The sequence below is a fragment of the Rhinoraja longicauda genome, chromosome 7 (genome assembly GCF_053455715.1).
Source record: "Rhinoraja longicauda isolate Sanriku21f chromosome 7, sRhiLon1.1, whole genome shotgun sequence".
NCBI classification, from domain to species: Eukaryota; Metazoa; Chordata; class Chondrichthyes; order Rajiformes; family Arhynchobatidae; genus Rhinoraja; species Rhinoraja longicauda.
The window spans coordinates 52,742,916-52,770,199 of NC_135959.1; the positions used below are offsets into that span (position 1 = coordinate 52,742,916).

At 45.6% G+C, this 27,284-nt stretch overlaps 1 protein-coding gene across 3 annotated transcripts; it reads right to left on the bottom strand.

Annotated features, from left to right (window-relative positions):
- Positions 1 to 1,923: 1,923 nt before the first annotated feature.
- Positions 1,924 to 26,770, bottom strand: LOC144595287 (transmembrane protein 182-like). Of its 3 annotated transcripts, none has more exons than XM_078402592.1 (7): positions 26,238 to 26,768; positions 19,450 to 19,566; positions 12,591 to 12,707; positions 11,602 to 11,698; positions 10,271 to 10,366; positions 8,102 to 8,239; positions 1,924 to 4,369 (listed from the first exon to the last, which is right to left on the bottom strand). In XM_078402592.1, exons 1-7 carry the CDS (start codon positions 26,367 to 26,369, stop codon positions 4,134 to 4,136), a joined length of 933 nt encoding a protein of 310 aa, XP_078258718.1. In that variant the 5' UTR covers positions 26,370 to 26,768; the 3' UTR covers positions 1,924 to 4,133. The 3 variants fall into 3 exon arrangements, with proteins under 3 accessions (XP_078258718.1, XP_078258720.1, XP_078258719.1); XM_078402594.1 differs by lacking the exon at positions 26,238 to 26,768 and adding an exon at positions 24,974 to 25,181; XM_078402593.1 differs by lacking the exon at positions 19,450 to 19,566 and having other exon boundaries at positions 26,238 to 26,770.
- Between the last annotated feature and the right edge of the window lie 514 nt (positions 26,771 to 27,284).

The following is a 27,284-nucleotide window of genomic DNA, read 5'->3' on the forward strand; positions in this document are numbered from 1 at the left end:
TGATAACCAACAACCTTGGTAACCTATCCACCCTCGTTAAACCTCATGTCAAAAACCTTGGTGTGATATTTGATTCCGCCTTTAAGTTTCACAAGCAAGTAAATTCAGTGGTACAAGCCAGTTTCTTCCAGCTTTGCACCATATCTAAAATCAAGCCATTCCTCTCATTCAAAGATCTGGAGAAAGTCATCCACGCCTTTATATCCTCTCGCTTGGACTACTGCAACTCCCTGTACACTGGGATCAGTCAGACATCCCTGTCCTGCCTGCAATTGGTCCAGAACGCTGCAGCAAGGCTCCTTACAGGTATCCGAAAGGGGGACCATATTACCCCTATTCTGGCCTCTCTCCACTGGCTGCCAGTACGGTTCAAAATCGATTTCAAGATTCTCTTGTCTGTATATAAAGCCCTAAACGGGCTTGCCCCCCCCTTACTAATCAAAAATCTGTCAATCTCCACCTTAAAAATATCCATTGACTTGGCCTCCACAGCCATCTGTGGTAATGAATTCCTCATTGTTCCAGTCTTCATCTATGATGTCCCACATGTGCTTGTCCTAAGCCAAACCTGATTGGCACCTAATTGGCAGCATCTGTGAGCATGGGCCCTGCTACAGTGGTCAGTAGGTGTCTGCTCCAAGAATCGGCATGCCACGTTTGACTGATCTGGATAGGGCCCGTGCGATAGGGCAACTTCAAGCTGGTGTTCCGCAAAACCAAGTTGCGGCATTATTTGGAGTGAGCCCTAGTACCATCTCCAAAGTGAAGGCCAAGTTCCATATAACGGGGGATGTCAGAGACAGGCCGCGAAGTGGGCGTCCCAAGAAGACGACACCCGAAGAAGACCGTTTCCTCACCCTGTCAGCACTTAGGAACCGTAGGCTGTCTTCTACAGATTTGCAGTCAAGGTTTGCAGGACGATATGGCCGACGGCTCTCTGCCCAGACAATTCGGAACAGACTGCACGCAGCCGATCTCCGGTCTCATAGGGCTGCCAGGAGGCATGCCATGACTGCCCTTCACCGTCAGGCCCGTTTGCGCTGGTGTCGGCAACACGTGCACTGGAACCTGAACATGTGGAGGAACGTTATGTTCAGCGATGAGTCCAGATTCTGCCTACGGCAGTTGGATCATAGGGTCAAAGTGTGGAAAAGACGCGGAGAACGCTATGCTGATTGCTGCACCGATAGAGTAACATCTTTTGGTGGAGGCAGTGTGATGGTGTGGGGCGGCATCTCCCTCACTGGAAAAACGAGACTTGTCATCATTGGAGGCAATCTCAATGCAGAGAGATATCGAGATGAGATTCTGCAACCAGTGGCAATCCCATATCTCCACAGTCTGGGACCGAACTCTATCCTCCAAGATGACAATGCTCGCCCCCACAGAGCAGGGTTTCTCAGAGACTACCTCCAGAATTTGGGAGTGGAGAGGATGGAATGGCCTGCCAGCAGTCCTGACCTCAACCCCATTGAACACTTGTGGGATCAGCTTGGGCGTGCTGTTCATGCCAGAGTGACCAACACAACCACGTTGGCTGACTTGCGACAAATGCTGGTTGAAGAATGGGATGCCATCCCACAACAGTGTGTGACCAGGCTGGTGACCAGCATGAGGAGGAGGTGCCAGGCTGTTGTGGCTGTGTATGGTCCTTCCACACGCTACTGAGGCTCCTGTTTATTAAATGAATAAATTGTTAAATTGCCAATATGTCTTGTTACTTCAGACTTCAATCATCCAATCCACCAAACAACACCGAACAAGAGTCAATGGCAGAATAAGCTGTTTGGCATTGGCAGAGAAGATTTGGCAGATTTTTCATGGGCGCAACCCACATACTCAGCTCTGCTGCTCATCCCACAAATGCATGTTCCTTACAAATGTGGCACCATTTAAAAGGGAAATAAACAGGCTTTCTAACGGTATAAGATTTATTGCCAAGAAGCATTGTTACAACAAAGAAATAATCTACCAAACACAAATTTCCTTACTTTTTGTGCTATGTTTATAACACTTGAATGCTCAAAAATGTACTTTGATTTACAGTGTATTTTTACATCATGAAGTGCCCCTAATTTCACATGGAACTTCACATTGGAATCTCAACACAAAAACAATTAGTACTGGGAATACAATCCCCTCAGATTCCTATTAAGGTATAAAAGCAGTGCTCAAAATCATGAAGGCTTCAGAGGAAGTGAATATAAAGGAATTATTTACACTGATGGGAAGGTGACAAACCAACAGACACACATTTAATTATATAAGCATTATAAAAATTAAAAAAATATTAAGCTTTGCTTTGCAGATATATTGTTATGTATTATTTCTTTGAAAAACAAGAATGTGTGTCAGAATCCAAATACTTTTCCAAATAGCAAGCACTGACAGAAAGACGTAATTCTCCATTGACTTTCTGTACTTCAAATAATAAGAATGATATTTTACACGTGATCACATTTACAATACAAACAATCTCAGTTAAAAGCCCCTATACACAAAACCACCGTATAACAGAGAAGTAGATAATACAAAATATCTGCATTTAACAAACTACATCTCAGGTGCTTCAGATTCCGTTTTCATCACTCAGACATCGAGAAAACCACAGCAATGATTTCTTCGAGGAGGGGTGAACCTCTACAGTGTGGAAACAAATGTTCCAAATCAAAAATCCTCCTGAAATGATTCAAAATGCTGCGTAGAAAATCAAAGTGGCCCCTTTAGCAAAAGTTGTTTATCATTCTCAGTCATTACAATTGGTATCTTAACAAGCAGGTAATACTACAATGCTCGCAACAACAAACTAATATTAGGTAACAGTGACCCGAGGAACTACAGATGCTGGTTTACCCCCAAAACCCCCACAAATTGTCCGAGTAGCTCAGTGGATCAGGTAGCATCTCTGGAGAACGTGCATATGCAACGTTTCTGGTCGGGACACTTCTATTCTCACTCCATCGGTCTGAAGAAGGGTCCTGACCTGAAACATCATCTATCCACATTCTCCAGAGATGCTGCCTGATCCACTGAGTTACTCCAGCACTTTGTGTATTGTGGAAGGAACATATCAGAATCTAAAAATCCTTAAGGGTACTTTCAGGAAGTAAACAGAAGCTGATTTAATAACAGCTTCCAAAAGGGAATAGATTATGAATTTAAAAAGGAGTCTTTGGCAGGTTGATGGGCAAAGGGTGTCAACTCTGGAGGGTGTTGGGATTGGAGGAACAGGGGGAGCTGTGCAAAGGGTGGAAGGGTGTCGAGGGCATGGGGTAGGGTGCGGGGATCCTGACAGAGGGTTTTCTCAGATATCTTCAAAGGGCCTCAAGAACAATAGAGCAAATCTGCTGTCTGGATCTATGACTTGCATCCGAGAGAAATAGCAGAATCTTGTGCACTATAGAGTTGTGTTGCCTTCAGCACATAACCCATTTGGAACTGATATTTACAATTCCATTCATTAGGTAAATATAATTTGCAATAATATTTTTAATATTTTTAAATGCTGATTATAACATTTTAAAAATCTAATACATTCAGAATTTCATTTGATGTATTTTTATTATGCACCAAATATCATGTTAATAATTACAAAATACAACTAAAACTAATTCCTCAACTAATGATAGTTTGCTTCTTGATTTTTTCGCTGTTGAATCGTGATAATATGGCAATTATTGGGAGTTATAAACTGGGAGTTACAATAATGAAGTAAATTAACCTGAGCTCTTGATTATTTAAAAACATCATTATTTTGGGAATTTGTTACAGACTTTTCGCAGAACCTGTCATCAAGCTACCAAGCCATTTCTCACTCAATGAAATAGAGCAGCTCTCTTCTCCCATAGGAAGAAACTGCCCCAAAGTAACTAATGCATTTTCCCCAGCTTTTTCGATTGTCAAAATAACAACTGTTTCTAAGAGTATGTTCCTTTCAGGAATCAAGGAAACGTTTAAGATGCAATAACATTTTCAAATAACATTTAATGCCAGTAATACAATATAAAATTACATTTTGAATGTAATCAAATGGAGTCCAAATTATCATGTCTCTTCTTTGACATATTTTGCCCCTTCAGCATACAATGACACTTTCCTCATTTAAAAAAAAATTGGTTGCACCCAAAAAATATTTAAATGATGCTGCCACTTTCACTGGGTTCAGTACTAGACAATTTAATGAAAAGAACACCTGCGATTACAGAGAATAACACCGCAAAAGGTGCTGCCATGAACGACCAACCGTAATCCACGCCATAACTCGCATTGCTATTTGCAGAACTGCAATTTGCTATTTCTTTTGCGAGCATCTGAGATATTGCTGATATCCAGAAGGCGTACATGATAATTGACACGGTGAAACAAATACCTAAATACAAAAGAGAGGAAATGTGATGATCAACATTAGAAACATTCTTTAGAGTTCTTTAGAGTTTAGAGTTTGAAGATGTGATGTTGAAACAGGCCCTTCGGCCCAACGAGTCCACGCCAACCAGCGGTCGCCCGTACATTAGTTCTATCCGACACGCTTGGGAACAATTTACAGAAGCCAGTTAACCTACAAACCTGCACGCCTTTGGAATTTGGAATCCCACTCAACAAAACACTGGAGAAAACCCATGCGGTCACAGGGAGAACGTGTAAACTCCGTACAGACAGTATCCATAGTCAGGGTCCTTGTGGCTTATGATCCTACACAGGAATTGAAGTTGGTATGTGATGCAGCAGGTTACAATGCAAGTGCAGTAAATCACATGATGAATGGTGGGCTAAAAGAAAAATAGAATATTTGTGTTCCCAGGAAGGAAAAGGTGGATATATTTTGCTTTGCGTGAGGACAAGCTTGGATATATCTGTACTCAGGCGTGCGAATGGTACTACCATAACATAGGGTACTGTCTATAAGACAATAACTGCAGATGCTGATACAAATGGAAGGTATTTATTCACAAAATGCTGGAGTAACTCAGCAGGTCAGGCAGCATCTCTTGCTGGAGTAACTCTAATTCACTGTCTAATTCACGTCTACCCCATTGTAGACTTTGGACTTTGTTTATGGAACCTTTGCACTACAATACCGAGAACTATAATCTGCACTCTTTGTCTTCCCTTTTGCTCCATCTATTGTACCTGAGATTAACAAGATTGTATTTATGTATAATATATAATATTATACATATGTATAATATATATATATATTACTAAAACTCTCATCTTGTTATTTATATATATATTTATTCTCGAAATACAGCCAAAACGGTACACGATACCGCAACAATTTTAGGCCCACCTTACTCACCATTGGCCTGCGATTCAAATGGTTGTTATATTTTTAAAGTTTTTCACTTTTTAAACTTTAAAAATCACCTCTTTAAACTTTAATAAATCCCTTTTTCACTTACCCTGGCCGTCAGCCGCGTTCGATGTCACAATGGGAACCCAACAGCCTAAAGTGGGCCTAAAAGTAAGGTGGGCCTAAAATTGTCACAGTATCGTGTACCGTTTTGGCTGTATTTCGGGAATAAATATATATACAAATAGTACAGTATTAATAGTATTAACTAGCCGGGCGTGGACCTGTTGGGTCCAAAACTCTCCTGCGGGCCCGGCAACCCTCCATGCAAACCTCTCCCACTCACCCACTCCATCCCCCCTCAATCTGGGCCGAATGGCCTACTCCTGCACCTATTTTTCTATTTTCTATTAGCCTGTCCAGCTGAGTTACTCCTGCATTTTGTGTCTGTTATCTGATCTGATTGGATAGCCTGCAAAGCAATGATTTTCACTGTACTCTGGTACATGTTACAATAATAAACATAAATATTGTATAATTATGTAAGTGGACTTGCATGGATATATTGTTCTTCATAACCATGTGCATGGGCATAGTGTACTTTTGCACGGTGGCTCAGCAGTAGAGCTGCTGCCTTACAGCGCCAGGGACCCGGGACCGATCCTGACTACGGGTGCTGTCTATATGGAGTTTGTACGCTCGTCCCATGACCACATGAATTTTCTCCGGATGCTCCGGTTTCCTCCCATACTCCAAAGACATACAGGTTTGTAATTAATTGGCTTCGGTAAAATTTGAAATTGTCCCTTGTGTACAGGAGAGTGCTAGTGTGCAGAGATCGCTAGTCGGCGCTGACGCAGTGGGCCAAAGGGCCTGTTTCTACGCTGTATCTCTAAAATAAACAGAGTTGTGGGGTTTACCTGCTTTGGAACAACGGTACTGGATGAGGTACATGGTCAGTAGCAGGAACTTGGGTCAAACATACATATCTATATTCATGTTCTCCATGTTCTTTGGAGTTTAGAGATATAGAGTGGAAACTGGCCCTTCGGCCCACCAATTCCACCCCGACCAGCGATTGCCCGTACACCAGTTCTATCCTACACACTAGGGACAATTTACAGAAACCAATTAACCTACGAACCTGCACATCATTGGAATATGGAAACCGGAGCACTGGTATTGTCCAAATAAGCCACATCATTTTTTGAAATATATGCACTTTGCCTTAAAGCATTCGTGAAGACATTATAAATCCCACTCAAGAGTTTATTAATGGAAAGAAAGGAAAATGGGCTCCATTAATGATGTTCAACAGACCCCTAGTTTAATTGTCCTCTTGCAACTATCCAGACACAAAATTAAAAAGCAATGCAGGCGAAAACCTCTCAAAATGTCTCCATTCGTCATTACTCTTTCCATTTGAAATAAAACAAGTTCAGTAGAATTCGAATATCCAGCATGCTCCGGATTTTGGTGGTGCCAGATTGGCAACATTTCCAAATTAATTCATGCAATTAAATATTACAATATTACCTAGTGCATTTTAATTCACTTTACTACACAATATTGCACAGTATTGTTATAAACTGACCAGTATTCCAGGTACGTAGTAGAAAGGGAGCTTGGACATAGAGAGGAGGGGGACACTAGTCAGTCCAAAGAAAGCATGGGAATTGGTGCCTCAGAGGGTGGGAATAATGGATGGAAGTGCAGGAAATGGGGTCTGCAGGTTGGATGAAACATTGGGCCTGGGGCCCATGCAACAGAAGGGAGCACTACAAACATCATCTGCTGAGTCAGATGCTGAACGATTGACCGGGATAGCACAGTGGTGCAGCGGTAGAGTTGCTGCCTTACAGCGCCAGAGACCCGGGTTTGATCCTGACTAAGGGTGCTATCTGTACAGAGTTTGTACGTACTCCCTGTGAACTGCATGGGTTTTCTCCGGGATCACTGGTTTCTTCCCACGTTCCAAAAACATACAGGTTTGTAGGTTAATTGGCTTTGGTAAAATTGTAAATTGTCGCTTGTGTGTGTAGGATAGTGTTACTGTGGGGGAGGGGGGGTCGCTTGTCGGAGCAGACTCAGAGGATCAACAGGCCTGTTTCCGTGCTGTATCTCTAAACTAAACTAAAACTGAACTAAACTTCCCATTGGTCAGAGAGCAGATTATAAGAATTTCACTCGATGACTACTGTTCTAAATAAATCAGCCACCATAATTAATTTAATCTAGTGACAATTCAAATCGGTTGTATATGCTCATGATACATTGTAGAGACCTGACTTTCCAGGAAATATTGCAAAGGGCAGCACACTGGCGCAGCGGTAGAGTTGCTGCCTCACCATGCCAGGGACCCAGGTTCGATTCTGACTACAGGAGCTGTCTGGACAATGTTTGTGCATTCTCCGTGTGACCGTTTGGGTTTTCTCTGGGTGCTCCGGTTTCTTCCCACACTCCAAAGAAGTGCAGGTTTGTAGGTTAATTGGCTTCTGAAAATTGTGCCAAATGTGCGGGATAGAACTAGTGTGCGGCTGATCACTTGTCGGCACGGACTCGGTGGGCCAAACGGCCTGTATCTTTAAACTAATCTAAACATGAGACAGAAGGTAATATTTTAAGACTTAGGACTTAGCCTGGTAGAATAGGTAGATCTATGACAAATTAAGGTCAGTATGTAAGTGTGATGCGATTTGATTATATTTTGGCAGGAAGATAAAGGACAGATAATACTAACCAATATTTAAAAAATCAACTGGTGGCAAGTACTAATAAATGGGAAAAATATACAAAGATTTCACTCACCACCAATGAGGAAAATTGCTCCCACTGTTTTATATGTCCTGTAATTCTGACAGAATGCTTTGTAAATGATGCATATGAATCCAATTGTAATAACAATCACTCCCAAGAACATCAGTGCAGTCCAAAATTCACGATAAACTGGAAAAATAGAGCACAAATTGGCATTAATCTAATAAAAGTGCTGGTATGGGTAAGGTAGCAACTAGCAAAGTTTCATTAATCCCTAACAGATGCATTTACCAGGCAAAAGAAATGGATTATCTGCTATAAACAACAGCTGCATGTCAGTTCATAAGACCATAAGACATAGGAGCAGAATTGGTCCATTCGGCCCATCGTGTCCACTCCGCAATTCAATCATGGTCAATCAGTCTGAAGAAGGGTCCCGACCCGAAATGTCACCGATCCATTTTCTCCAGAGATGTTGCCTGACCTGCTTAATTACTCCAGCATTTTGAATCTATCTTTGGTATAAACCTGTATTTGCAGTTCCATGTTATTAGATACTAGACCAAGTGGACCCGTTGGGCCCAAAACTCTCCTGCATTGGTGCAGCACCCTCTCCTCCTCTCCTCCCCTCCCCCCTATCCACCCATCCCCTCCCCCTTCTTACCCCCTCTCCTCTCCCCCCTCCCCCCCTTCCTCCACCCCACTCCACCCCCCTCTTCCCCCCCTCCCTCCCCCATCACGGAGGTTGTCTCCCAGCCCGACAACCCGCCTCCCAGCCCATGCAGCCGCCATTGGTGGAGCAGGGTGGGGGGGGGGGGGGGTCGCAGGGAAAGAGTCCTGTCCCGTCCCAGTGCGGGGATGTTTAGTGCGATGGGTAGACGGCAGCAGCTCTCCCACTGTTGCTGCGCCGATGCCGCTGGAATTTGGGCGGCGTGGGGAAGGCGCTGAGGCGGCCGGGGAGAGGAGTGGGGACGGCGGAGCTGAGGGCAGGCCCAACGCCAGGCCCAGGCCTCGGCCTCCAACAACACCCGGCCTCACCGCCGCTGCTGCTGCCGCCGCCTTACCCCTTGGCCCACCTCAGGCTCACGGTTACCCGGTCACGTCCAGGCCCAGGCCCAGGCTGCTTCCCCGACACCAGGCCTGGCTCTCCCGCCATTACGGAGCCGGCAAACCCGCCCCCAAGAGACAGGAGGCCAAGCCCTGCTCGTACCCGAGATCAATGGGCCCCATCTGCGCAGGTGCGGACGCATTTGTTCTGCACACATGTGGATGCAGTGGCCATCTTAAGTAAGTGTGCATGTGCGTTTTTTTTAACTTTAAAATGTGAATAACTTAAAAAATATAACACCAATTTGAATGAAACTTCATCCACAGCACAACAGGACAATGGTGAGTAAGGTGGGCCTAAAATTGTTGCACTATCGTGTACCATTTTGGCTGTAGTTCAGGAACAAACAAACAAATGAGAATTTTAGTATATAGATGTAGATTTGGAAGTTCATATCACGGAAAACTCCATTGATAAGTTTTTAAATTGCAGATAAACACAAGCTTTTCTTCCAAAAAGCATCTTTGTCATGCACAAAAAGCTGCAGATTGCAAATTAAAAGTGAAGTTTGTGTCAGATTGTTGTTGGTCAAGTTTTGAATGAAAAAGCAAAGAATGAAAAGGAAGGGGACAAGTTGCAAAAAGCTCTTGGCAGAGCACCCTGTAGGTCTGGCATGGTGAAATCTCCCTAAAATTATTTAGTTAAGAACAACTCTACAGTTCACAGTTGGAAGAATACCTTGCAAAGGAACTGTAAATGAGAGAGTGAGATGTAGTTGCAGAAAATGTCATTTGTAGGTTTTGTTTTTCATTTATATTATTTATTTACATTATTTTACTTGTGGTACGTCCTTGGATTTTAATAAATGTTTTACGTGCCCTGGGTTATGCTTTTTTTTGAGAATTACCTGATTTTCCCATCTGCAGATTTCAGGTCAAACTCAGAGAGTAAAAGTAGATGAAACTGCAAGCAAATATGACTACAGAGTAGTATAATCATCTTAATTCTTAAATGAAATATGTCATATAAGGTTTATATTAAGCGATTGAATAAATGCATCAAATGTTGCTCCACCCTGTAAAACCTGAACTAAGCAGCAAATATCAGTGGGTTAATAACATAAAAATACTTTTTTATTGTGTGCAATAAGTTGCAAAATGTTAAGCACTTACCAAGTGAAGATTGAAATTCGGCATTAATGAACTCTGGTTCGCTTGGAAATGGGGAATAAAAGGCGTGCACACAACACTTTATAGGTGGTTGATTAACTAAACAGAGAAAGCAAGAAATTAATTTCTGAATCAGTTAAACAATATGCCCATAATAACAATGATAAGCCATATAAAAAGGACTAGACGCTCCCACATCAGCAGGCATTTTCTTTGCCACTCCAAATATGCACACATTTTAAATGAGCACTTCGGAGCGATCAAATATAGACACATTTTGTCATTGAGTAAATTCCTCCTTGATATAGAGCCTTTCTTGTATTCCACATCTTTCAGCAATATTGACCACAGATATATGTCCTTCAGAGATGGCTGCATTTGGTATATCCCTCTAAACCTACCTGTTGTGCCACATTATCAGACCTATAACCTAGAGCGCAAGCACTCCAGGCATGAGTGAGATGAAGCAGGATTCCAGAACATTCTTGATAATCATAGTCATACAGCATGGAAAATGCAGAAAAAGGTTTATCAAAATGGACCCAGATATTTGAAAAGACTAGAAACGTTGCAGATTTTCTTTTAGTAGCAGAGAAAGTCGAGTCATAGTCAGTGATACAGCATAGAAACAGGCCCTTCAGCCCAAATTGCCCACACCAGCCAACATGTCCCAGCCAGACAAGTCCCACCTGCTCGTGTTTTGTCCACATCCCTCCAAACCTGTCCTATTCATGTACCTGTCTAATTGTTTCTTAAATGTTGCAATAGTCCCTGCCTCAACTACCTCCTCTGGCAGTTCATTTCATTCACCCACCACCCTTTGTGGGAAATCATTAAACCTCTTCAAAAAAGCCCCCTTTTAAAGCTGTTCAATACCACACAGAGTACCCTCCTAACATGAGGATATAAAAGTCAGGCCAAGAGTCCAGCAGGGAATTTATGCCATGAGCAGGTAGTACAGTAGGGGGAGATAGCAGCCCTGCATTAACCTTGTGGTGCCACAGAACACCACTCACCATCTGACAATCAATCCTCCCCTCATCTGTATCCACCTATCACTTGCCAGGATTTGTCCCCAACTTCTCCCCCCTCCCCACTACTACAGTCAGTCTGAAGAAGTGTCCCAACCCAAAGCATCATCTATCCCTGTCTTTCAGAGATGCTGAGATACTCCAGTTCTTGTTGCCTTACTAACCACGTACAGGAAACACAAACGGTGTAGCGAGCGAGTACCTAGGCCCCAAAAGCCCAGAGCTGCGTCACATTATCCGATGAGCCCCAATCAACCAAAAGACAAAAGATTATAACTCTACAAAATGTAAGTGTTCACTCACTGATAATAAATTTTGAGAGTTGATTGACCGCCTCTTTATCAGTAAATGTGCATCTCCAGAAGAAGCCCTCATGATGGTAAATTAACCTGTGATCCTTCTGTAACATCACACAAAAATAAAGAAAGCCATTTACTAGTTCAAAGATATACAACACAAATTCACTGAAACGATTACAGAAAAGTCACTTCATTCATTTAGATAACTCATTTGCAGTATCATCATAGAATGCCTTGCTCCTTGAATTCTTTGTATTATAGAGCAGAAATTTAAAAGGATTAAGCTGGAGAGGGTTGCAGGATAGGCCTATTTGCTCCAGGTAGGCATTTCTGTATTTTAACTAGGTTTCTGTATACCAGAAAACACTTGGAGTGGTTTGAGAAAAGTAACCAGTGTCCAGGGGGTAATTGAACACAAACTCATTGGGTGTCAATGGGGTTATTACTGTTGTGCAGAATACATCACTCTCAACTGAAGAAGGGCCTTGACCCAAAATGTCACCCATTCCTTCTATCCAGAGATGCTGCCTGCCCCGCTGAGTTACTCCAGCATTTTGTGTCTAACTTCGATGTAAACCAGCATCTGCAGTTCCTTCCTACACATTTTCTGGAGCTGGAGTCCCCTACTGTTCCTCATTTAATAAAATATAGAAATGTGTAAAATGTATAATTTATTATTTGGTGGCTTTATTTGTTTGCCATATAGGTCTTTGATAAGAACACTATTCCTCCATCATTTTCTAAATGGTGCATGAGAGCAGAGAGAGAGAAGAGCCAGTTCACCTCTACCTATAGCTTGGTTTCCATTGTGTCAATGGAGTCAAACTACATTCTCACAAATAGGAAAAGAATAAAGGACATTGAGACAGTCTCAGCCAGCAAAACAAATGCTCATTTGTGATGCTTTCAGATTGTTATGGTCACCATGTCTAATGAGAAGAATGTTAGAGAAAATTTGAAGCAACTTTTAATTTGTTTGAACATATTACTCACCAATAATAGGCTATATTCCGAATAAATATATCTTTTTTTCCTCTGATGTTGTAAAGCTCCATTTTCAGGCATTGATGAGCCCATCGGACTTGATTCGTTTCTTCCAGTCAAAGATCTCTGAAACAGAACCATGTGTATTTTATTGAGCTCGGCAATACAGTCAGTCCCATTCACAAACGGAGACCAGGTGTGGGGGGAGGGGGGTCACCAGGAACAAAGGGGGAAATATTGGGGACTAAATGGAATACTTTGTTACTTTGTCCATGCCCTATATGTGGCCTCTTTGCATGCTTGTGTGTACAAAACAAAGAATCTCAATATGACATTCCACACCTGACACCTCTCACCCTGGCCACAAACACTTTGAAGCACTTCCCTCTGGAAAGCGACTCCGGACTGTCAAAGCAGCCACAGCCAGACATAAAAACAGCTTTTTTTCCGCGAGTAGTAGCTCAACTCAATAACCAAAAGTCTGTAGTCTCTTTTTGCTCTGGTTTATTTCACTCACATGTTTAAACCGTAATGATGTATTCTTAATGTTTTAATGTTTAACGCTTTATTCTTAATTGTTTATGTATATTCATGTTGTTACTTGCGAGCGGAGCACCAAGGCACATTCCTTGTATGTGTATATACTTGGCCAATAAACTTATTCATTCATTCATTCATTCAAAGATTTGTAGGTTAATTGAACAGTAAAATTGCAAATTATCCCTAGTGTGTAGGATAGTGCAAATGTACAAGAGAGATCGCTAGTCAGCATGGACTCGATGGGCCAAAGGGTCTGTTTCCGCACTGTATCTCTGAAGTTTCTATATTTATTGAAACATCTTTGAAACCGAATGCACTGTTTGAGGTTGGAAGACTATTTTGTAAAGGTGGCTCAAAAATTGATGTGTGAATGAAGAATGAAGATGTGTGAATGTCAGATGCCATAATACAGACAATATCCAGTGTGCAGGAAGTTTTTTTCAATTGACTGTATGATTCATTGATAGATACAGCGTGGAAACAGGTCCATCTGCCCACCATGTCCATGCCAACCATTGATCATCCGTTCACATTAATTCTCTGTTTTTCAACTTTCTCATTAACTTCCTATACACAAATGGCAATTTACAGAGACCAATTAACCTACAAAACTACACAGCATTGGGATAGAGAAGGAAACAGGAGAACCCATAGAAAACTCACTTGACAGTGAGGACATGCAAACTCCACAAAGGCAGTGCCGAAGTCAAGATCGAACCCAAGAAGCCGGCACTCTGAGACAGCAGCTCAACCTAGATCAATTTTTCTTTATCAGAATTACCCATGAGATGTACTCTGCAAATTGTTTCTCTGAAAGTGACCAAATAGCAAGAGATGGCCGTGATCAAGTAGAAAACGACTTCTTTGTATTAAAACCTTCCAGGAAACCTAAGAAAATATTAGGTAGCCAAAATTAAATGAGATTTGAGGTAGTGATGACTGGAGAAAATATGACAAGGTCTGATCTGCATGTTGAGGTCTGATCTGACCGAAGAGGGCAGATTAAAAATGAAATTGAACCCTTTCTGAAAGATGTATAATTGAGGAGGAGAGGACTACTAAGCACTGTGATATTATTAAGACTCAGTTTCCCTCTGGGATACTTTTTGCATTCAATATCACTGTTTAATTCACCTCTACCCCATTGAGGACATTAGACATTGGCTCTGGAACTGGTGCACCACAATGCTGAGAACTATAGTCTGCATCTTCCCCTTTGCTCTACCTATTGTATTTAGGTCAGCCATGATTGAATGGCGGAGTAGACTTGATGGGCCAAATGGCCTAATTCTACTCCTATCACATGAACTGATGACCTTTGGTTTGATTGTATTTCTGATTTGATTAGATAGCATACAATGCAAAGCTTTTCACTCTACCTTGTTCATGTGACAATAATAAAAACTAAACCTAAACATACTGACAAAGATAATTTGCAAAGCTTCAAGAAGACAGAAAGGGTTAGGGATAGGTACAGTGCTTGAAATGTTTAAAGTCCTCTTCATGCATTGTAATAATTCTGTGCTTTAAAGAAGGTTGAAACTGAGCATGCATAACTGACACTCCCTGCAGTTTACTTTAGTCAGATTCTGTTATGTTGTCAAACGACAAATGGCAATCAAAAAACAATAACATAAGGTCGAAAGGGTGACAAGACATTTGCTTATCTATAATGGGGTGATTCCCATTTGGCTGTGATTCCCGTTCTGTGTTTTCCGGAAGTGAATGGTCTGTGAGTGTTGTAAAACCATTTGGGAAGAGGGAAAATTCCTAAGGTGCTTGCTATGGAAAACAGAACATCAAAAGGAAAGTCTGTTTGTAAGGAGCAAGTCAAGTCAAGTCAAGTCAAGTCAAATTTATTTGTCACATACACATACTCGATGTGCAGTGAAATGAAAGTGGCAATGCCTGCGGGTTGTGCACAAAAAGAATTACAGTTACAGCATATAAATAAAGTTAATAAGTTACTAAACATAGCACAAAAAGTGTCGACAAAAATTTAGTCTCTGGGGTTATAAAAGTTGACAGTCCTGATAGCCTGTGGGAAGAAGCTCCGTCTCATCCTCTCCGTTTTCACAGCGTGACAGCGGAGGCATTTGCCTGATCGTAGCATCTGGAACAGTCCGTTACTGGGGTGGCAGGGGTCCCTCATGATCTTGCTTGCTCTGGATCTGCACCTCCTGATGTATAGGTCCTGCAGGGGGACGAGTGTAGTTCCCATGGTGCGTTCTGCCGAACGCACTACTCTCTGCAGGGCCATCCTGTCCTGGGCAGAGCTGTTCCCAAACCAGACTGTAATGTTGCCGGACAGGATGCTCTCTACAGCCCCAGAGTAGAAGCAATGAAGGATTCTCAGCGACACTCTGAATTTCCTCAGTTGTCTAAGGTGGTAAAGGCGCTGCTTAGCCTTACCCACCAGTGCGGCAATGTGCGTTGCCCACGTCAGATCCTCTGCGATGCGGACTCCCAAGTATTTGAAACTGCTCACCCTATCCACAATAGACCCATTTATCTCGAGTGGCGTGTACGTCCTTGGATGTTTAGCCCTTCTGAAGTCCACAATCAGCTCCTTTGTTTTAGTGACATTCAAGAGGAGGCTATTGTCCTGACACCAGACTGCCAGATCAGCCACCTCCTCCCGGTAAGCCTTCTCATCGTTGTTGGAGATCCGGCCCACCACCACAGTGTCATCAGCAAACTTGATGATGGAGTTTGAGCTGAACCTGGCCCCACAGTCATGTGTGTACAGGGAGTACAGTAGGGGGCTAAGGACGCAGCCCTGGGGGGATCCTATGTTCAGGGTGAGGGAGCTAGATGTGTGTTCCCCCATCCTGACCACTTGGGGCCTGGCAGTGAGAAAGTCCAGGACCCAGGCACACAGAGGGGTGCTAAGCCCCAGTTCCAGCAGCTTCTCAACCAGTCTGCTGGGGACTATTGTGTTGAATGCTGAACTAAAGTCAATGAACAGCATCCTCACATAGCCCCCCTGGCTGTCCAGATGAGAGAGAGCGGTGTGTAGAACCTGGGAGACCGCATCATCCGTGGACCTGTTCGGACGGTATGCGAACTGTAGTGGGTCCATGTTGCGAGGAAGGAGGGCGCAGATGTGCTTCTTGACTAGCCTCTCAAAGCATTTCATGACAACCGAGGTGAGGGCCACCGGTCGGTAGTCATTTAAACACGCTGGAGAGGCATTCTTTGGCACCGGTACAATGATGGATCTTTTGAAGCATGCAGGGACCACGGACTTTGCCAAGGAGAGGTTGAATATTGTGGTGAGCACTGGAGCAAGTTGAGTAGCACAAGACTTTAGTACTCGCCCAGATATACCATCTGGGCCTCCAGCTTTCCTCGTGTTCACACGCGTCAGAGCCCACCTCACCTCATGCTCGGACACCGAGAATGTGTGCACATCCCCGGCGGTGGATCCCCCTCCAGCCTCGCTAGCCAGCGCCCCTTCGGTGCTGTTTTTAGACGGCGAGCTGGTGGTGTTACCCGTCTCAAACCGTCCGTAAAAAGAGTTCAGGTCATCAGCTAAGGAGGAGCCGGCACTTCCGGTTGAGGGGGTGCTGGACCTGTAGCTAGTTATAGTCCGCAGCCCCTGCCAAAGGCGCCTGGTGTCCTGCTGCTCCATCTGTGACTCCATCTTGTCCCGGTACCTTTTTTTTGCATCCTTCACTGCCCTTCGCAGTCGGTAGGACTCTCCCTTGTAGTCGTCCATGTTGCCGGATGCCAGGCCGGAGTTGTAAGCAGCGGTGCGATCATTCAAGGCCACGCGAATAGACCTGTTCACCCAGGGTTTTTGGTTAGGGAAGATACTGACCCTTACCGTGGCGGCACTGCCCTAGCAGCTGCCGCTCACCTGCGGTCCATTTGTCTTTGTGTTTTTGTTGTTTTTTTTTGTCTTAATTGTAGTTGTGATGTGGTGTTTTTGTGTTTGTGTTCTGTGTGTGTATGTGGGGGGGAGGGGGAAACTAACACTGTAAATATGTGTCCCTTCCGAACGGAGACCCGACCTTTGTTTTCTGGGCCGTGTCTCCGTTCCTGCTGCGGCCTACCATCGGCCCAACTCCTGGAGCTGTCAGCCTCCATCGGACTTACCATCCAAGTCCGTGGATCGGACTTACCATCACCGGAGCCGGCCGTCTTCGGAGGCTGCGGGAGCGGCTGCGACTTGCCTTAGGTTCGGGCCGCGTGGATTCCGACATCGGGAGCTCCGGCAGCGGCAGCGTGTTCGCCCACCCCGGATCGCGGGGCTTGGGGCGCGGACATTTCAACGTCCGGCGCGGCCTAAGATGGCCGCGGGATATTTCTCTGCTGGGCGGGGGTTTCAATGTCGGGAGCCACGACCGCCCCGACGTGCAGCAACAGCGGCAGCGACAGCGTGTTCGCCCGCCCCGGATCGGAATTATCATCAGCGGAGCCGGCCGTCCTCGGAGGCTGCGGGAGCGGCTGCGACGCGACGCGCCTTGGGCTCGGCCCGCTGTGGACCGTCCGGTGCGGCCTGCAACCACAACAACCTGACTGCGGGCGAGGACAGCAGGAGAAGGGAAAGACATCGTGGCCTTCCATCACAGTGAGGAGAGAGAGGACTGGAGGAGACTCACTGTGATGGATGTTTCTTTGATGGATGTTTCTTTTTTGTGTGTTTTTGGGGTTGGGTGGTTTGAGTGCCTGTTTGATGCTTTTATTGTTGGACTGTGTTCTTGGGGGTTTTGGGGTGTGTGATTTGAATGCCTATTTAATGCTTCTATTGTTGGACTGTGTTTTGGGGGGTTTTTGGGGTTGGGTAATTTGGGTGCCTGTTTAGTGCTTTTATTGTTGGACTGTGGGTGATTGAATTAACATTTTGTTCAAGATGGCCGCGCCGTTGTGTTTGGCTGCCTGCCACTGTATGTTTCTTTTTTTCCTAGTCAGATGTGCAGCACTTTGGTCAACGTGGGTTGTTTTTAAATGTGCTATACAAATAAATTGACTTGACTTGACTTGACTACCGTGGGGATGATGGTATCGGCTATTGTGGCAATGAAGTCCGTAACCGCTTCCGCAAACTCATTTACGTCTCTGGAACTTTCTTGGAACATGTTCCAGTCGACTTCGCTCAGTGCATCCTGCAGCATGGCCTCTGAATGGTCAGCCCACCGCTTTACGTCCCTCGTCACTGTCGCTTCCCGTACTATCCGTTGTTTGTACTCCGGCAGCAGGAAAATGGCAGCGTGGTCAGATTTCCCAAAAGGAGGGAGAGAAACGGCCTTGTAGCCTTTCCTGAACGGCGTGTAGCAGTGGTCCAAAGTTCTTTCCCCCCTGGTGACACACGTGATGTGTTGGTAGAAGTTGGGCATGACCTTTTTGAGATTTCCCCTATTGAAGTCTCCAGCCACCAGCACAGCTGCATCAGGGTTCTTGTTTTGGTGTTGACACAACACATCGTGTAGGATGGACAGTGCCACGTCGGTGTCCGCATGCGGTGGGATATAGACGGCTGTGATGATCACCGAGCTGAACTCCCGGGGTAGGTAGAATGGTCGGCATAAGATAGTTAGATGTTCCAGGTCCGGCGAGCAGGAACGAGAAAGCGTCTTAATATTCCCAGGATTACACCAGTTATTATTGGTCAAGAAGCAGACTCCTCCGCCCTTGGATTTCCCGGATTCTTCCGTTCTGTCCGCCCGGAAAACAGTGAAGGACTCGGATGGGCAGATCACCTGGTCAGGCACCAGCGGGGTCAGCCATGTTTCGGTCAGACAAAGGATGTTACAGTTCTTTATGTCCCTCTGGAATCTGATCCTTGCCCTCAGGTCATCCAGCTTCTTCTCCAGGGACTGGACGTTGGCCAGAAGTATGCTGGGCAGAGGTGGACGTAAGACTTGGGTTCTCAGCCTGTTCTGAATCCCCCCTCGCTTCCCTCTGTGTTTTTTCCGACTTTCCCACTGACCTGCGCTCCCACTGCTGCTGCCGCGGTGCGCTCCTTTGATGACCTCTATCGGTATATCGGTGAGTAGATTTCTGTTTAATAGTGCTCCTGTAGCGCTCGAGTTTAATTTTACGAGCGTTTCCCGGTCGTACATTGGTTAATGCTAAGTGCTAGCACACGCTAGAGCACTTAGGGATAATTTTAAAGTAAACATACCAGTTTAAAACGCACAGTTCCCGCAGAGCTATCACGACGGCGACTGGACTGGACCGCGCCATCTCTGAGCAGATTAGATTGCTCCCAGTGATTTCTGTCTTTGGTGCTTTTGAATAAAGACTTGATTGTCTTGCCAAATCATTGTGCTATGTTTTTAAGTTTTCTTTAACAATACAGAAAAAAAAATGCTAAACGTACTGTGGACTGTGGCGAATCCATGCCAGATTTCAGCTCCGTTCCATTGTCAGTCGGTGGTTTCTGCATCTGGCTGTGTTGTGGCCCTTGCAATCCATTGAACAACTGGGCCTCAGCAGACTAATGAGTGCAAGAGATAATTACCCCAATTAAATTAAACAGCAACAACATAATTCATTTTTAATACTCAGACCATGCATTTGGAGTGAAGACTGGGTTTCAAAATCCAACCGACACATTAAAAGGTAAGGAAATAATGAAATTCAACTCAGATGAAAGACACTCGCAGATGTTAAAATACTGTGCTTGGATTGGTTGAATAAGGTGACCATTCTTCAGACAAGAAGGGTCTTGACCCGAAACGTCACCCATTCCATCTCTCCTGAGATGCTGCCAGACCTGCTGAGTTACTCCAGCAATTTGTGAAATAAATACCTTTGATTTGTACCAGCATCTGCAGTTATTTTCTTACACTCTTTCAATTGAAAGTACTTTCAGGAGTATTGGAGGGAGTGGAAGGCACTTTTTTAAATGCCGGTCTAGATTCTGCAGCTCCTAGGGTAAGCTCAAAGACAACAAGTAACATCTGAGACACAAGAGACTGCTGGTGCTGGAATCTGAAGCAAAAAATAAACTGCTGGAGCTGATCCCAATCTCTTTACAACAACTACAATGTACACATCAGTCAGATGTAGTGTGCTAGTGTGAATTGTATACGAGTGGCGATTATGGAGTGTAACTCACTGTCCCCAATGCTGTTCCATTGCCAATGTATTCCTTGTCGTGCTTCAGGAGGAGCTTAAGGCCAATGTAAATATGTGCAAATCTGCACAAGATAGGCCAGATAAGGATGAATCTGTGCTGAAATGAAGGATACACAGCAGCTCAGCAAGCACCAAAGGGAGAGAGAAATCAAGTTGGAGACACAAGGAACCGCAGCAAGGAATATTGAGCAGTGCTGGAGTAAGTGTTGGAGTAAAATGGACACAAAGTGCTGGAGTAACTCAGTGGGTTAGGCAGTATTTCTGCAGAAAAAGGATGAGTGATGTTTCGGGTTGGGACCCTTCTTCAGACTGCTGCACTTTGTGTCTATCTTCAGTATATAGCAGCATCTGCAGTTTCTTTCTACACGAGTGCTGGAGTAACAGCTGGTCAGGCAGCATCGGAGGAGGGAATGAAGAAGCAACATTTTGGCTCAGGATCCTTCTTCAGACTGATTGTGGTAGTCGGGGGATCGCAGACAAAGGAGAGAAGACCGGGTGAAATGTAAAGCTAGAGGGAGGGATATAGGCGGAAGGGAACGATCAGGAGGGGGGTAGGGAAGGGAAAGAGGGCTGGGATTGTGGTTGTAATGGATGCGCATCAGGTTAGGGGGCATGGGAAAGCGAGATTGAGAAGGGAGATGCTACCTACAATCGGAGAATTCAATGTTCATACCATTGGATTGTAATCTACCCATGTGGGGTATAAGGAGCTGTTCCTCCAGTTTACATGTGGTCTCACTCTGGCAATGGCACAAACATCAGTATGGTAATGGATCAGAGAGTTAAAATTATTAGCAACCGGAAGTTCCAGCTGACCTTGGAGGACTGAGCGCAGGTGTTCAGCAAAACGGTCGCCGAGTCTATGCTTGGTCTCGCCGATGTAAAGAAGCTCATATCAGGAGCAATGAATACAGTATCAAGCTGATTGTGACGGGGCGATACCATAATCCAGGGGTGACCATGTATGTCTCTGGATGCATACAGCGTGGATGCTTTGGTAGAGCTTCAGGTAGGGAGTGGATCTTAATGAGAGCAATTGAGGTCCTACTCGAGCAGAATTGGGTGAAGGGCATGTCTTAGGAACAGTCAGTCAAACTGATGGCAATGATTTGATGTCTCTGGGATGAAATCTGTTTGGCAAAAAGGCAGAAGGGAAAGTTCACTCCAGCAAGTGCTCTATCAGATAACACATTTGCAGCGTTAATAAATGACCAAAGTCTGAAGAAGGGTCTCGACCCGAAATGTCACCCATTCCTTCTCTCCAGAGATGCTGCCTATCCCGCTGAGTTACTCCAGCATTTTGTGTCTACCTTTATAGACAATAGACAATAGGTGCAGGAGGAGGCCATTTGCCCTTCGAGCCAGCACCGCCATTCAATGTGATCATGGCTGATCATACCCCGTTCCTGCCTTCTCCCCATACCCCCTGACTCCGCTATCCTTAAGAGCTCTATCCAGCTCTCTCTTGAATGCATTCAGAGAATTGGCCTCCACTGCCTTCTGAGGCAGAGAATTCCACAGATTCACAACTCTCTGACTGAAAAAGTTTTTCCTCATCTCAGTTCTAAATGGCCTACCCCTTATTCTTAAACTGTGGCCCCTTGTTCTGGACTCCCCCAACATTGGGAACATGTTTCCTGCCTCTAACGTGTCCAACCCCTTAATAATCTTATACGTTTCGATAAGATCTCCTCTCATCCTTCTAAATTCCAGTGTATACAAGCCTACTCGCTCCAGTCTTTCAACATATGATAGTCCCGCCATTCCGGGAATTAACCTAGTAAACCTATGCTGCACGCCCTCAAAAGCTTTGGCTGCTGTCCAAGAAAACAAGTCAAGGAGTGCCCAGAACAGATTTAATATACACGGCCTTATTGGAATGGAAGATGGACACAAAAAGCTGGAGTAAATCAGCGGGACAGACAGCAACTCTGGAGAAAAGGAATGGGTGACGTTTCAGGCCGAGACCCTTCGTCAGACTGACATCTGAAAAATGGTCTCGACCCGAAACATCTTTTTCTCCAGAGATGCTGTCTGTTTCTATCTATCTTGGGTTTAAACCAGTTCCTTCCTACACTTATTGGAATAGAACCTACACAACATTTCCAGTAAAATGAAACTGCCTCCAGCCAACTTATGGCAGAAGATGTAACAAAAAAAACATATGACCTTAAAATCAGGTGGTGGGTGGAAGAAGGAGCAGAAAATCCAACGTCTAACTCACGAATCCTCCATTTCAGCACTGATTCATCTTTATCTCATTTTGTACAGGTCTAGTTTCGTTTAGTACAGTAAATCTAATTGTAGACAGTCCGAGGGTCTCCAATGACATAGTCACTCAGGACTGCTCTGTAGTTGTTGGCAGGATTGTCTGATAAGATCTGTATGAATTTATGTTGGTTTTGAACTCCCCTTAAAGGATATTGAGGAATACTCTGCATCCCATTTAAACAGTGTTGTGGAATGCAGTTTAAATGCCGACACTTTCCTTGCAGCTCTTTAGGGGGAGCTAAAAGTCAACACAGATTTGCAGAGCTGTACACAATACTCTTAAGTGCTGACTAACCAAAATGTTTTGTACCTTTGCAACACAACTTCCCATCCATTATGCACAATTCCTCAACTTATAAGGGAAAGCATATTGGAATACCTTCATCACAATCCAATCCATCTATGTCATTACTTTCAAGGAATCTATGAACATGCACTGCTAGGTTGCTCTAGACACCACAACTCCTAAGTTCCCTCCTATTTACTCAGTATATCCGCCCTGAATGTGATGTCCCAAAATGCATTATTTACTTTAGTTTAGTTTAGAGATACATGGCTACATGTCTCACAGATCGGAGAGTTTTAAGAAGTAACAGAAAATTGACACAGGCGGCACAGTATGAGTTATCGGCCAGTCAACTGGTACCTCAATGGCTCACAATGGTCTCCAGCAATCTCACAAGGTCACATGTTATAGGAGTAGAATTAGGCCATTCAGCCCATCATGTCCACTTCGCCATTCAATCGTGGTTGATCTCTGCCTCCAAATCCCACTTTCCTACTTTCTCCCCATTACCCCTTGACACCCATTCCAATCAAGAATTTGTCTATCTCTGCCTTAAAAATATCAACTGAAGGCCTCCACGGCCCTCTGTGGCAATGGGTTCCAAAGATTAACTACCCTCTGACTAAAGAAGATCCTCCTCACAACCTTTCTAAAAGAGCACCCTTTAATCCTGAGGTTATTTATTACCTCTGGTCCTAGACTCTCCCACCAGTGGAAACATCCACAATCTCCTCCCTTGCTTCAATTAGCATCCTGAGATAGATCCTGTCAACCCCTGGTGATTGACTCGCTTTAGTATACTCCCCTTGAACTTCCTCCTTGCTGATATGGATAAACTCCAGAATATCAATATAGTCCTCCCCCCCCCCCCCCCCCCCTCCCCTCCAACCCCCATTTCTTCAATACATTGAGAAATGTTTACTTAGGAACTACCTCATTTCCTGTGGCTCCACAAACAGATTACTTCCCTTAACTATTCTTGTTCTTTCCTTAACTACTCTCTTGGTTCTAATATACTTTTAAAAGATTTTAGGCTTCTCTAATTCTACTTGCCAAGGTCATTTCATGGTCCCTCTTTCTATTAATCTCTTCCTGAAGCTCTCTCCTATATCTTGTGAATGCAGAGTATGTTACCCAAGAGTAGAGGAATCAAGAACCATAGGTTTACGGTGAGAAGGGCAATTTTTAATGGGAACCTGAGGGGCAACGTTTTCACTCAGTGGGCATATGGACGCCTCATGAGCTTTTGAGCCAAGTACTACAACACATTTAAAAGGCACTTGGACAGGTACATAGATTGGGAAGGTTTAGACGGATATGGAACAAACGCGGGCAAATGGGACAACCTTGGATGGGGGACCTTAATCGGCATGGACGCTTGAGCCGAAGGGCCTATTTACCTGCTGTCGGACTCATTACCGCCTACAAACCTCGAGACTCATTCCTTGTCACTTATCCTGACGTGCACACTCTGAACTCTTGCCTTTGTGGGTTTTAAATACCTCCCTCTTATTTCAATCTCTTTTCTCCCTTCTCTCACCAACTTTATCGTAACTTTTCCAATGCGACGTGGGTCGGGGTCTCAACAAGTCAGAACTCATTCATTGCCAACTCTGTGGAATTTGCAACGCGGCCAACTTTTCGGTGCGCTCAAAGGAACTTGTGCAGAGAGAAGCGAGCTGCCTGATGCCCCTCGCTCTAAACACCGCCACACCAGCACCCCACACACACACACACCACAAACACGCCACATACATACACACACACACACACACAAACATGCCACATACATACACACACCACATACACACACCACATACATACACACACCACATGCACACACACAAACACGCCACATACATACACACACCACATACACACACACAAACACCACACACACGCCACACACCACAAACACACCACATACATACACACACCACATACACACACACACGCCACAAACACGCCACATACACACACACCACAAACACGCCACATACATACACACACACAAACACCACACACACGCCACACACCACATACATACACACACCACATGCACACCACATACATACACACACCACATACACATACACAAACACACACACACACACACACCACAAACACGCCACATACACACACACACGTACACACAAGGGATCGGTTGCGTATTAAACAATCTTTAAAGCGAAAAGAGTAAAGCGACCTGTCTGAAGAAGTGTCTCGACCCAAAACGTCACCTATCCGTGTTCTCCAGGGATGTGTAGGAAGGAACTGCAGATGCTGGTTTACACCGAAGAGAGACACAAAATGTTGGAGTAACAGCGGGACAGGCAGCATCTCTGGTTAAAAGGAAGAGGTGACTTTTCGGGTCGAGATCCTTCTTCACCGCCCAGTTACTCCAGCATTTATGTATATTCACAATTCTCTTTCGCCCCTCTTCTCTGTCTATCCCCCCCTCCTCTTCCCCCCCTCTCTCCCCTTCACTCCCTGTCCTCTCCCCTCTTCTCTCCTCCCCTTCTCTCCTCCCCCTCTCCTCTCCTCTCCCCCCCTTTCTCTCCCCCCCTTTCTCTCCCCTTCCCTCTCCACTCCCCCTTTCTCTCCCCCCCTTTCTCTCCCTCCCCCTTTCTCTCCCCTTCCCTCTCCACTCCCCCTTTTTCTCCCCCCCTTTCTCTCCCCCCCTTTCTCTCCCCCCCTTCTCTCTCCACTCCCCCTCTTCTCTCCTCTCCCCCCCTTTCTCTCTCCCCCCCTTTCTCTCTCCCCCCCCTTTCTCTCCCCCCCTTTCTCTCCCCCCCTTTCTCTCCCTCCCCCTTTCTCTCCCTTCCCTCTCCACTCCCCCTTCCCCTCCCCCTTTCTCTCCCCTTCTCTCCTCCCCCTCTCCTCTCCTCTCCCCCCTTTCTCTCCCTCCCCCTTTCTCTCCCCTTCTCTCCTCCCCCTCTCCTCTCCTCTCCCCCCTTTCTCTCCCTCCCCCTTTCTCTCCCCCCCTTTCTCTCCCTCCCCCTTTCTCTCCCCCCTTTCTCTCCCTCCCCCTTTCTCTCCCCCCCCTTTCTCTCCCCTTCCCTCTCCTCCCCCTTTCTCTCCCCCCCCTTTTTCTCCCCCCCTTTCTCTCCCCCCCTTTCTCTCCCCCCCCTTTCTCTCCCCCCCCTTTCTCTCCCTTCACCTTTCTCTCCCCTTCTCTCCTCCCCCTCTCCTCTCCTCTCCCCCCCTTTCTCTCCCTCCCCCTTTCTCTCCCCCCCCTTTCTCTCCCTCCCCCTTTCTCTCCCCTTCTCTCCTCCCCCTCTCCTCTCCTCTCCCCCCCTTTCTCTCCCTCCCCCTTTCTCTCCCCCCCCTTTCTCTCCCTCCCCCTTTCTCTCCCCTTCTCTCCTCCCCCTCTCCTCTCCTCTCCCCCCCTTTCTCTCCCTCCCCCTTTCTCTCCCCTTCCCTCTCCACTCCCCCTCTTCTCTCCTCCCCTCTTCCTCCTCTCTCTTCACCTGCGTTTTGTTGTCGGACCCGCAGGTCACAGCGTGGAGCCAGTAGTTGGTGCAGGAGGTCAGGTAGAAAAAGATCAGCGCCGCTCCCGCGAACAGCCGCGCATTGATCAACATCAGTCGTTGCCGCTTCATGGTGAGTGTGGGTGGGTGAGCTGCGCTGCGCTGCGTTGCGGATGAGAATAAACCAGGGTCCCCACCGGCTTCACACCCTCAAGTCAGGGACAAATTCCCCACGCGTGTCCGTCCAAGAAGTAAAGTCAGTGATCCAGCGGACAAAACTCTTGTGCACTGGCTAGGAAGAGAGAGAGATCCGAGTGGCAACAGCGGCTCTGGTTGCAGAAGAGAGTGAGAGTGAGATGTTTGGGAATGTGATACTAACCAGCTGATTGGATATGTACAAGGGGCACTCCCATTTCCACAAAGCTCTTTAACTACCCTGGGGCTTCGGCTGTGCATCTGCGGCCACGTGGGTCAGGACAGGTCGGCAAAGATCCCCAGAGATATACACGACCAGGAATTTGAATTTTTTGACTCTCTCCACCACCGTCCTGTCAATGAAGACAGATTTGTGGACCTTGGTCCTTCCTCTTCCAAAGCACACAATTAGTTCCTTGGTCTTATTGACATCCGGCTTATCCTATACTCTGGCCCATCTCCCTCCTATACTCTGGCCCATCTCCCTCCTATACTCTGGCCCATCTCCCTCCTATACTCTGGCCCATCTCCCTCCTATACTCTGGCCCATCTCCCTCCTATACTCTGGCCCATCTCCCTCCTATACTCTGGCCCATCTCCCTCCTATACTCTGGCCCATCTCCCTCCTATACTCTGGCCCATCTCCCTCCTATACTCTGGCCCATCTCCCTCCTATACTCTGGCCCATCTCCCTCCTATACTCTGGCCCATCTCCCTCCTATACTCTGGCCCATCTCCCTCCTATACTCTGGCCCATCTCCCTCCTATACTCTGGCCCATCTCCCTCCTATACTCTGGCCCATCTCCCTCCTATACTCTGGCCCATCTCCCTCCTATACTCTGGCCCATCTC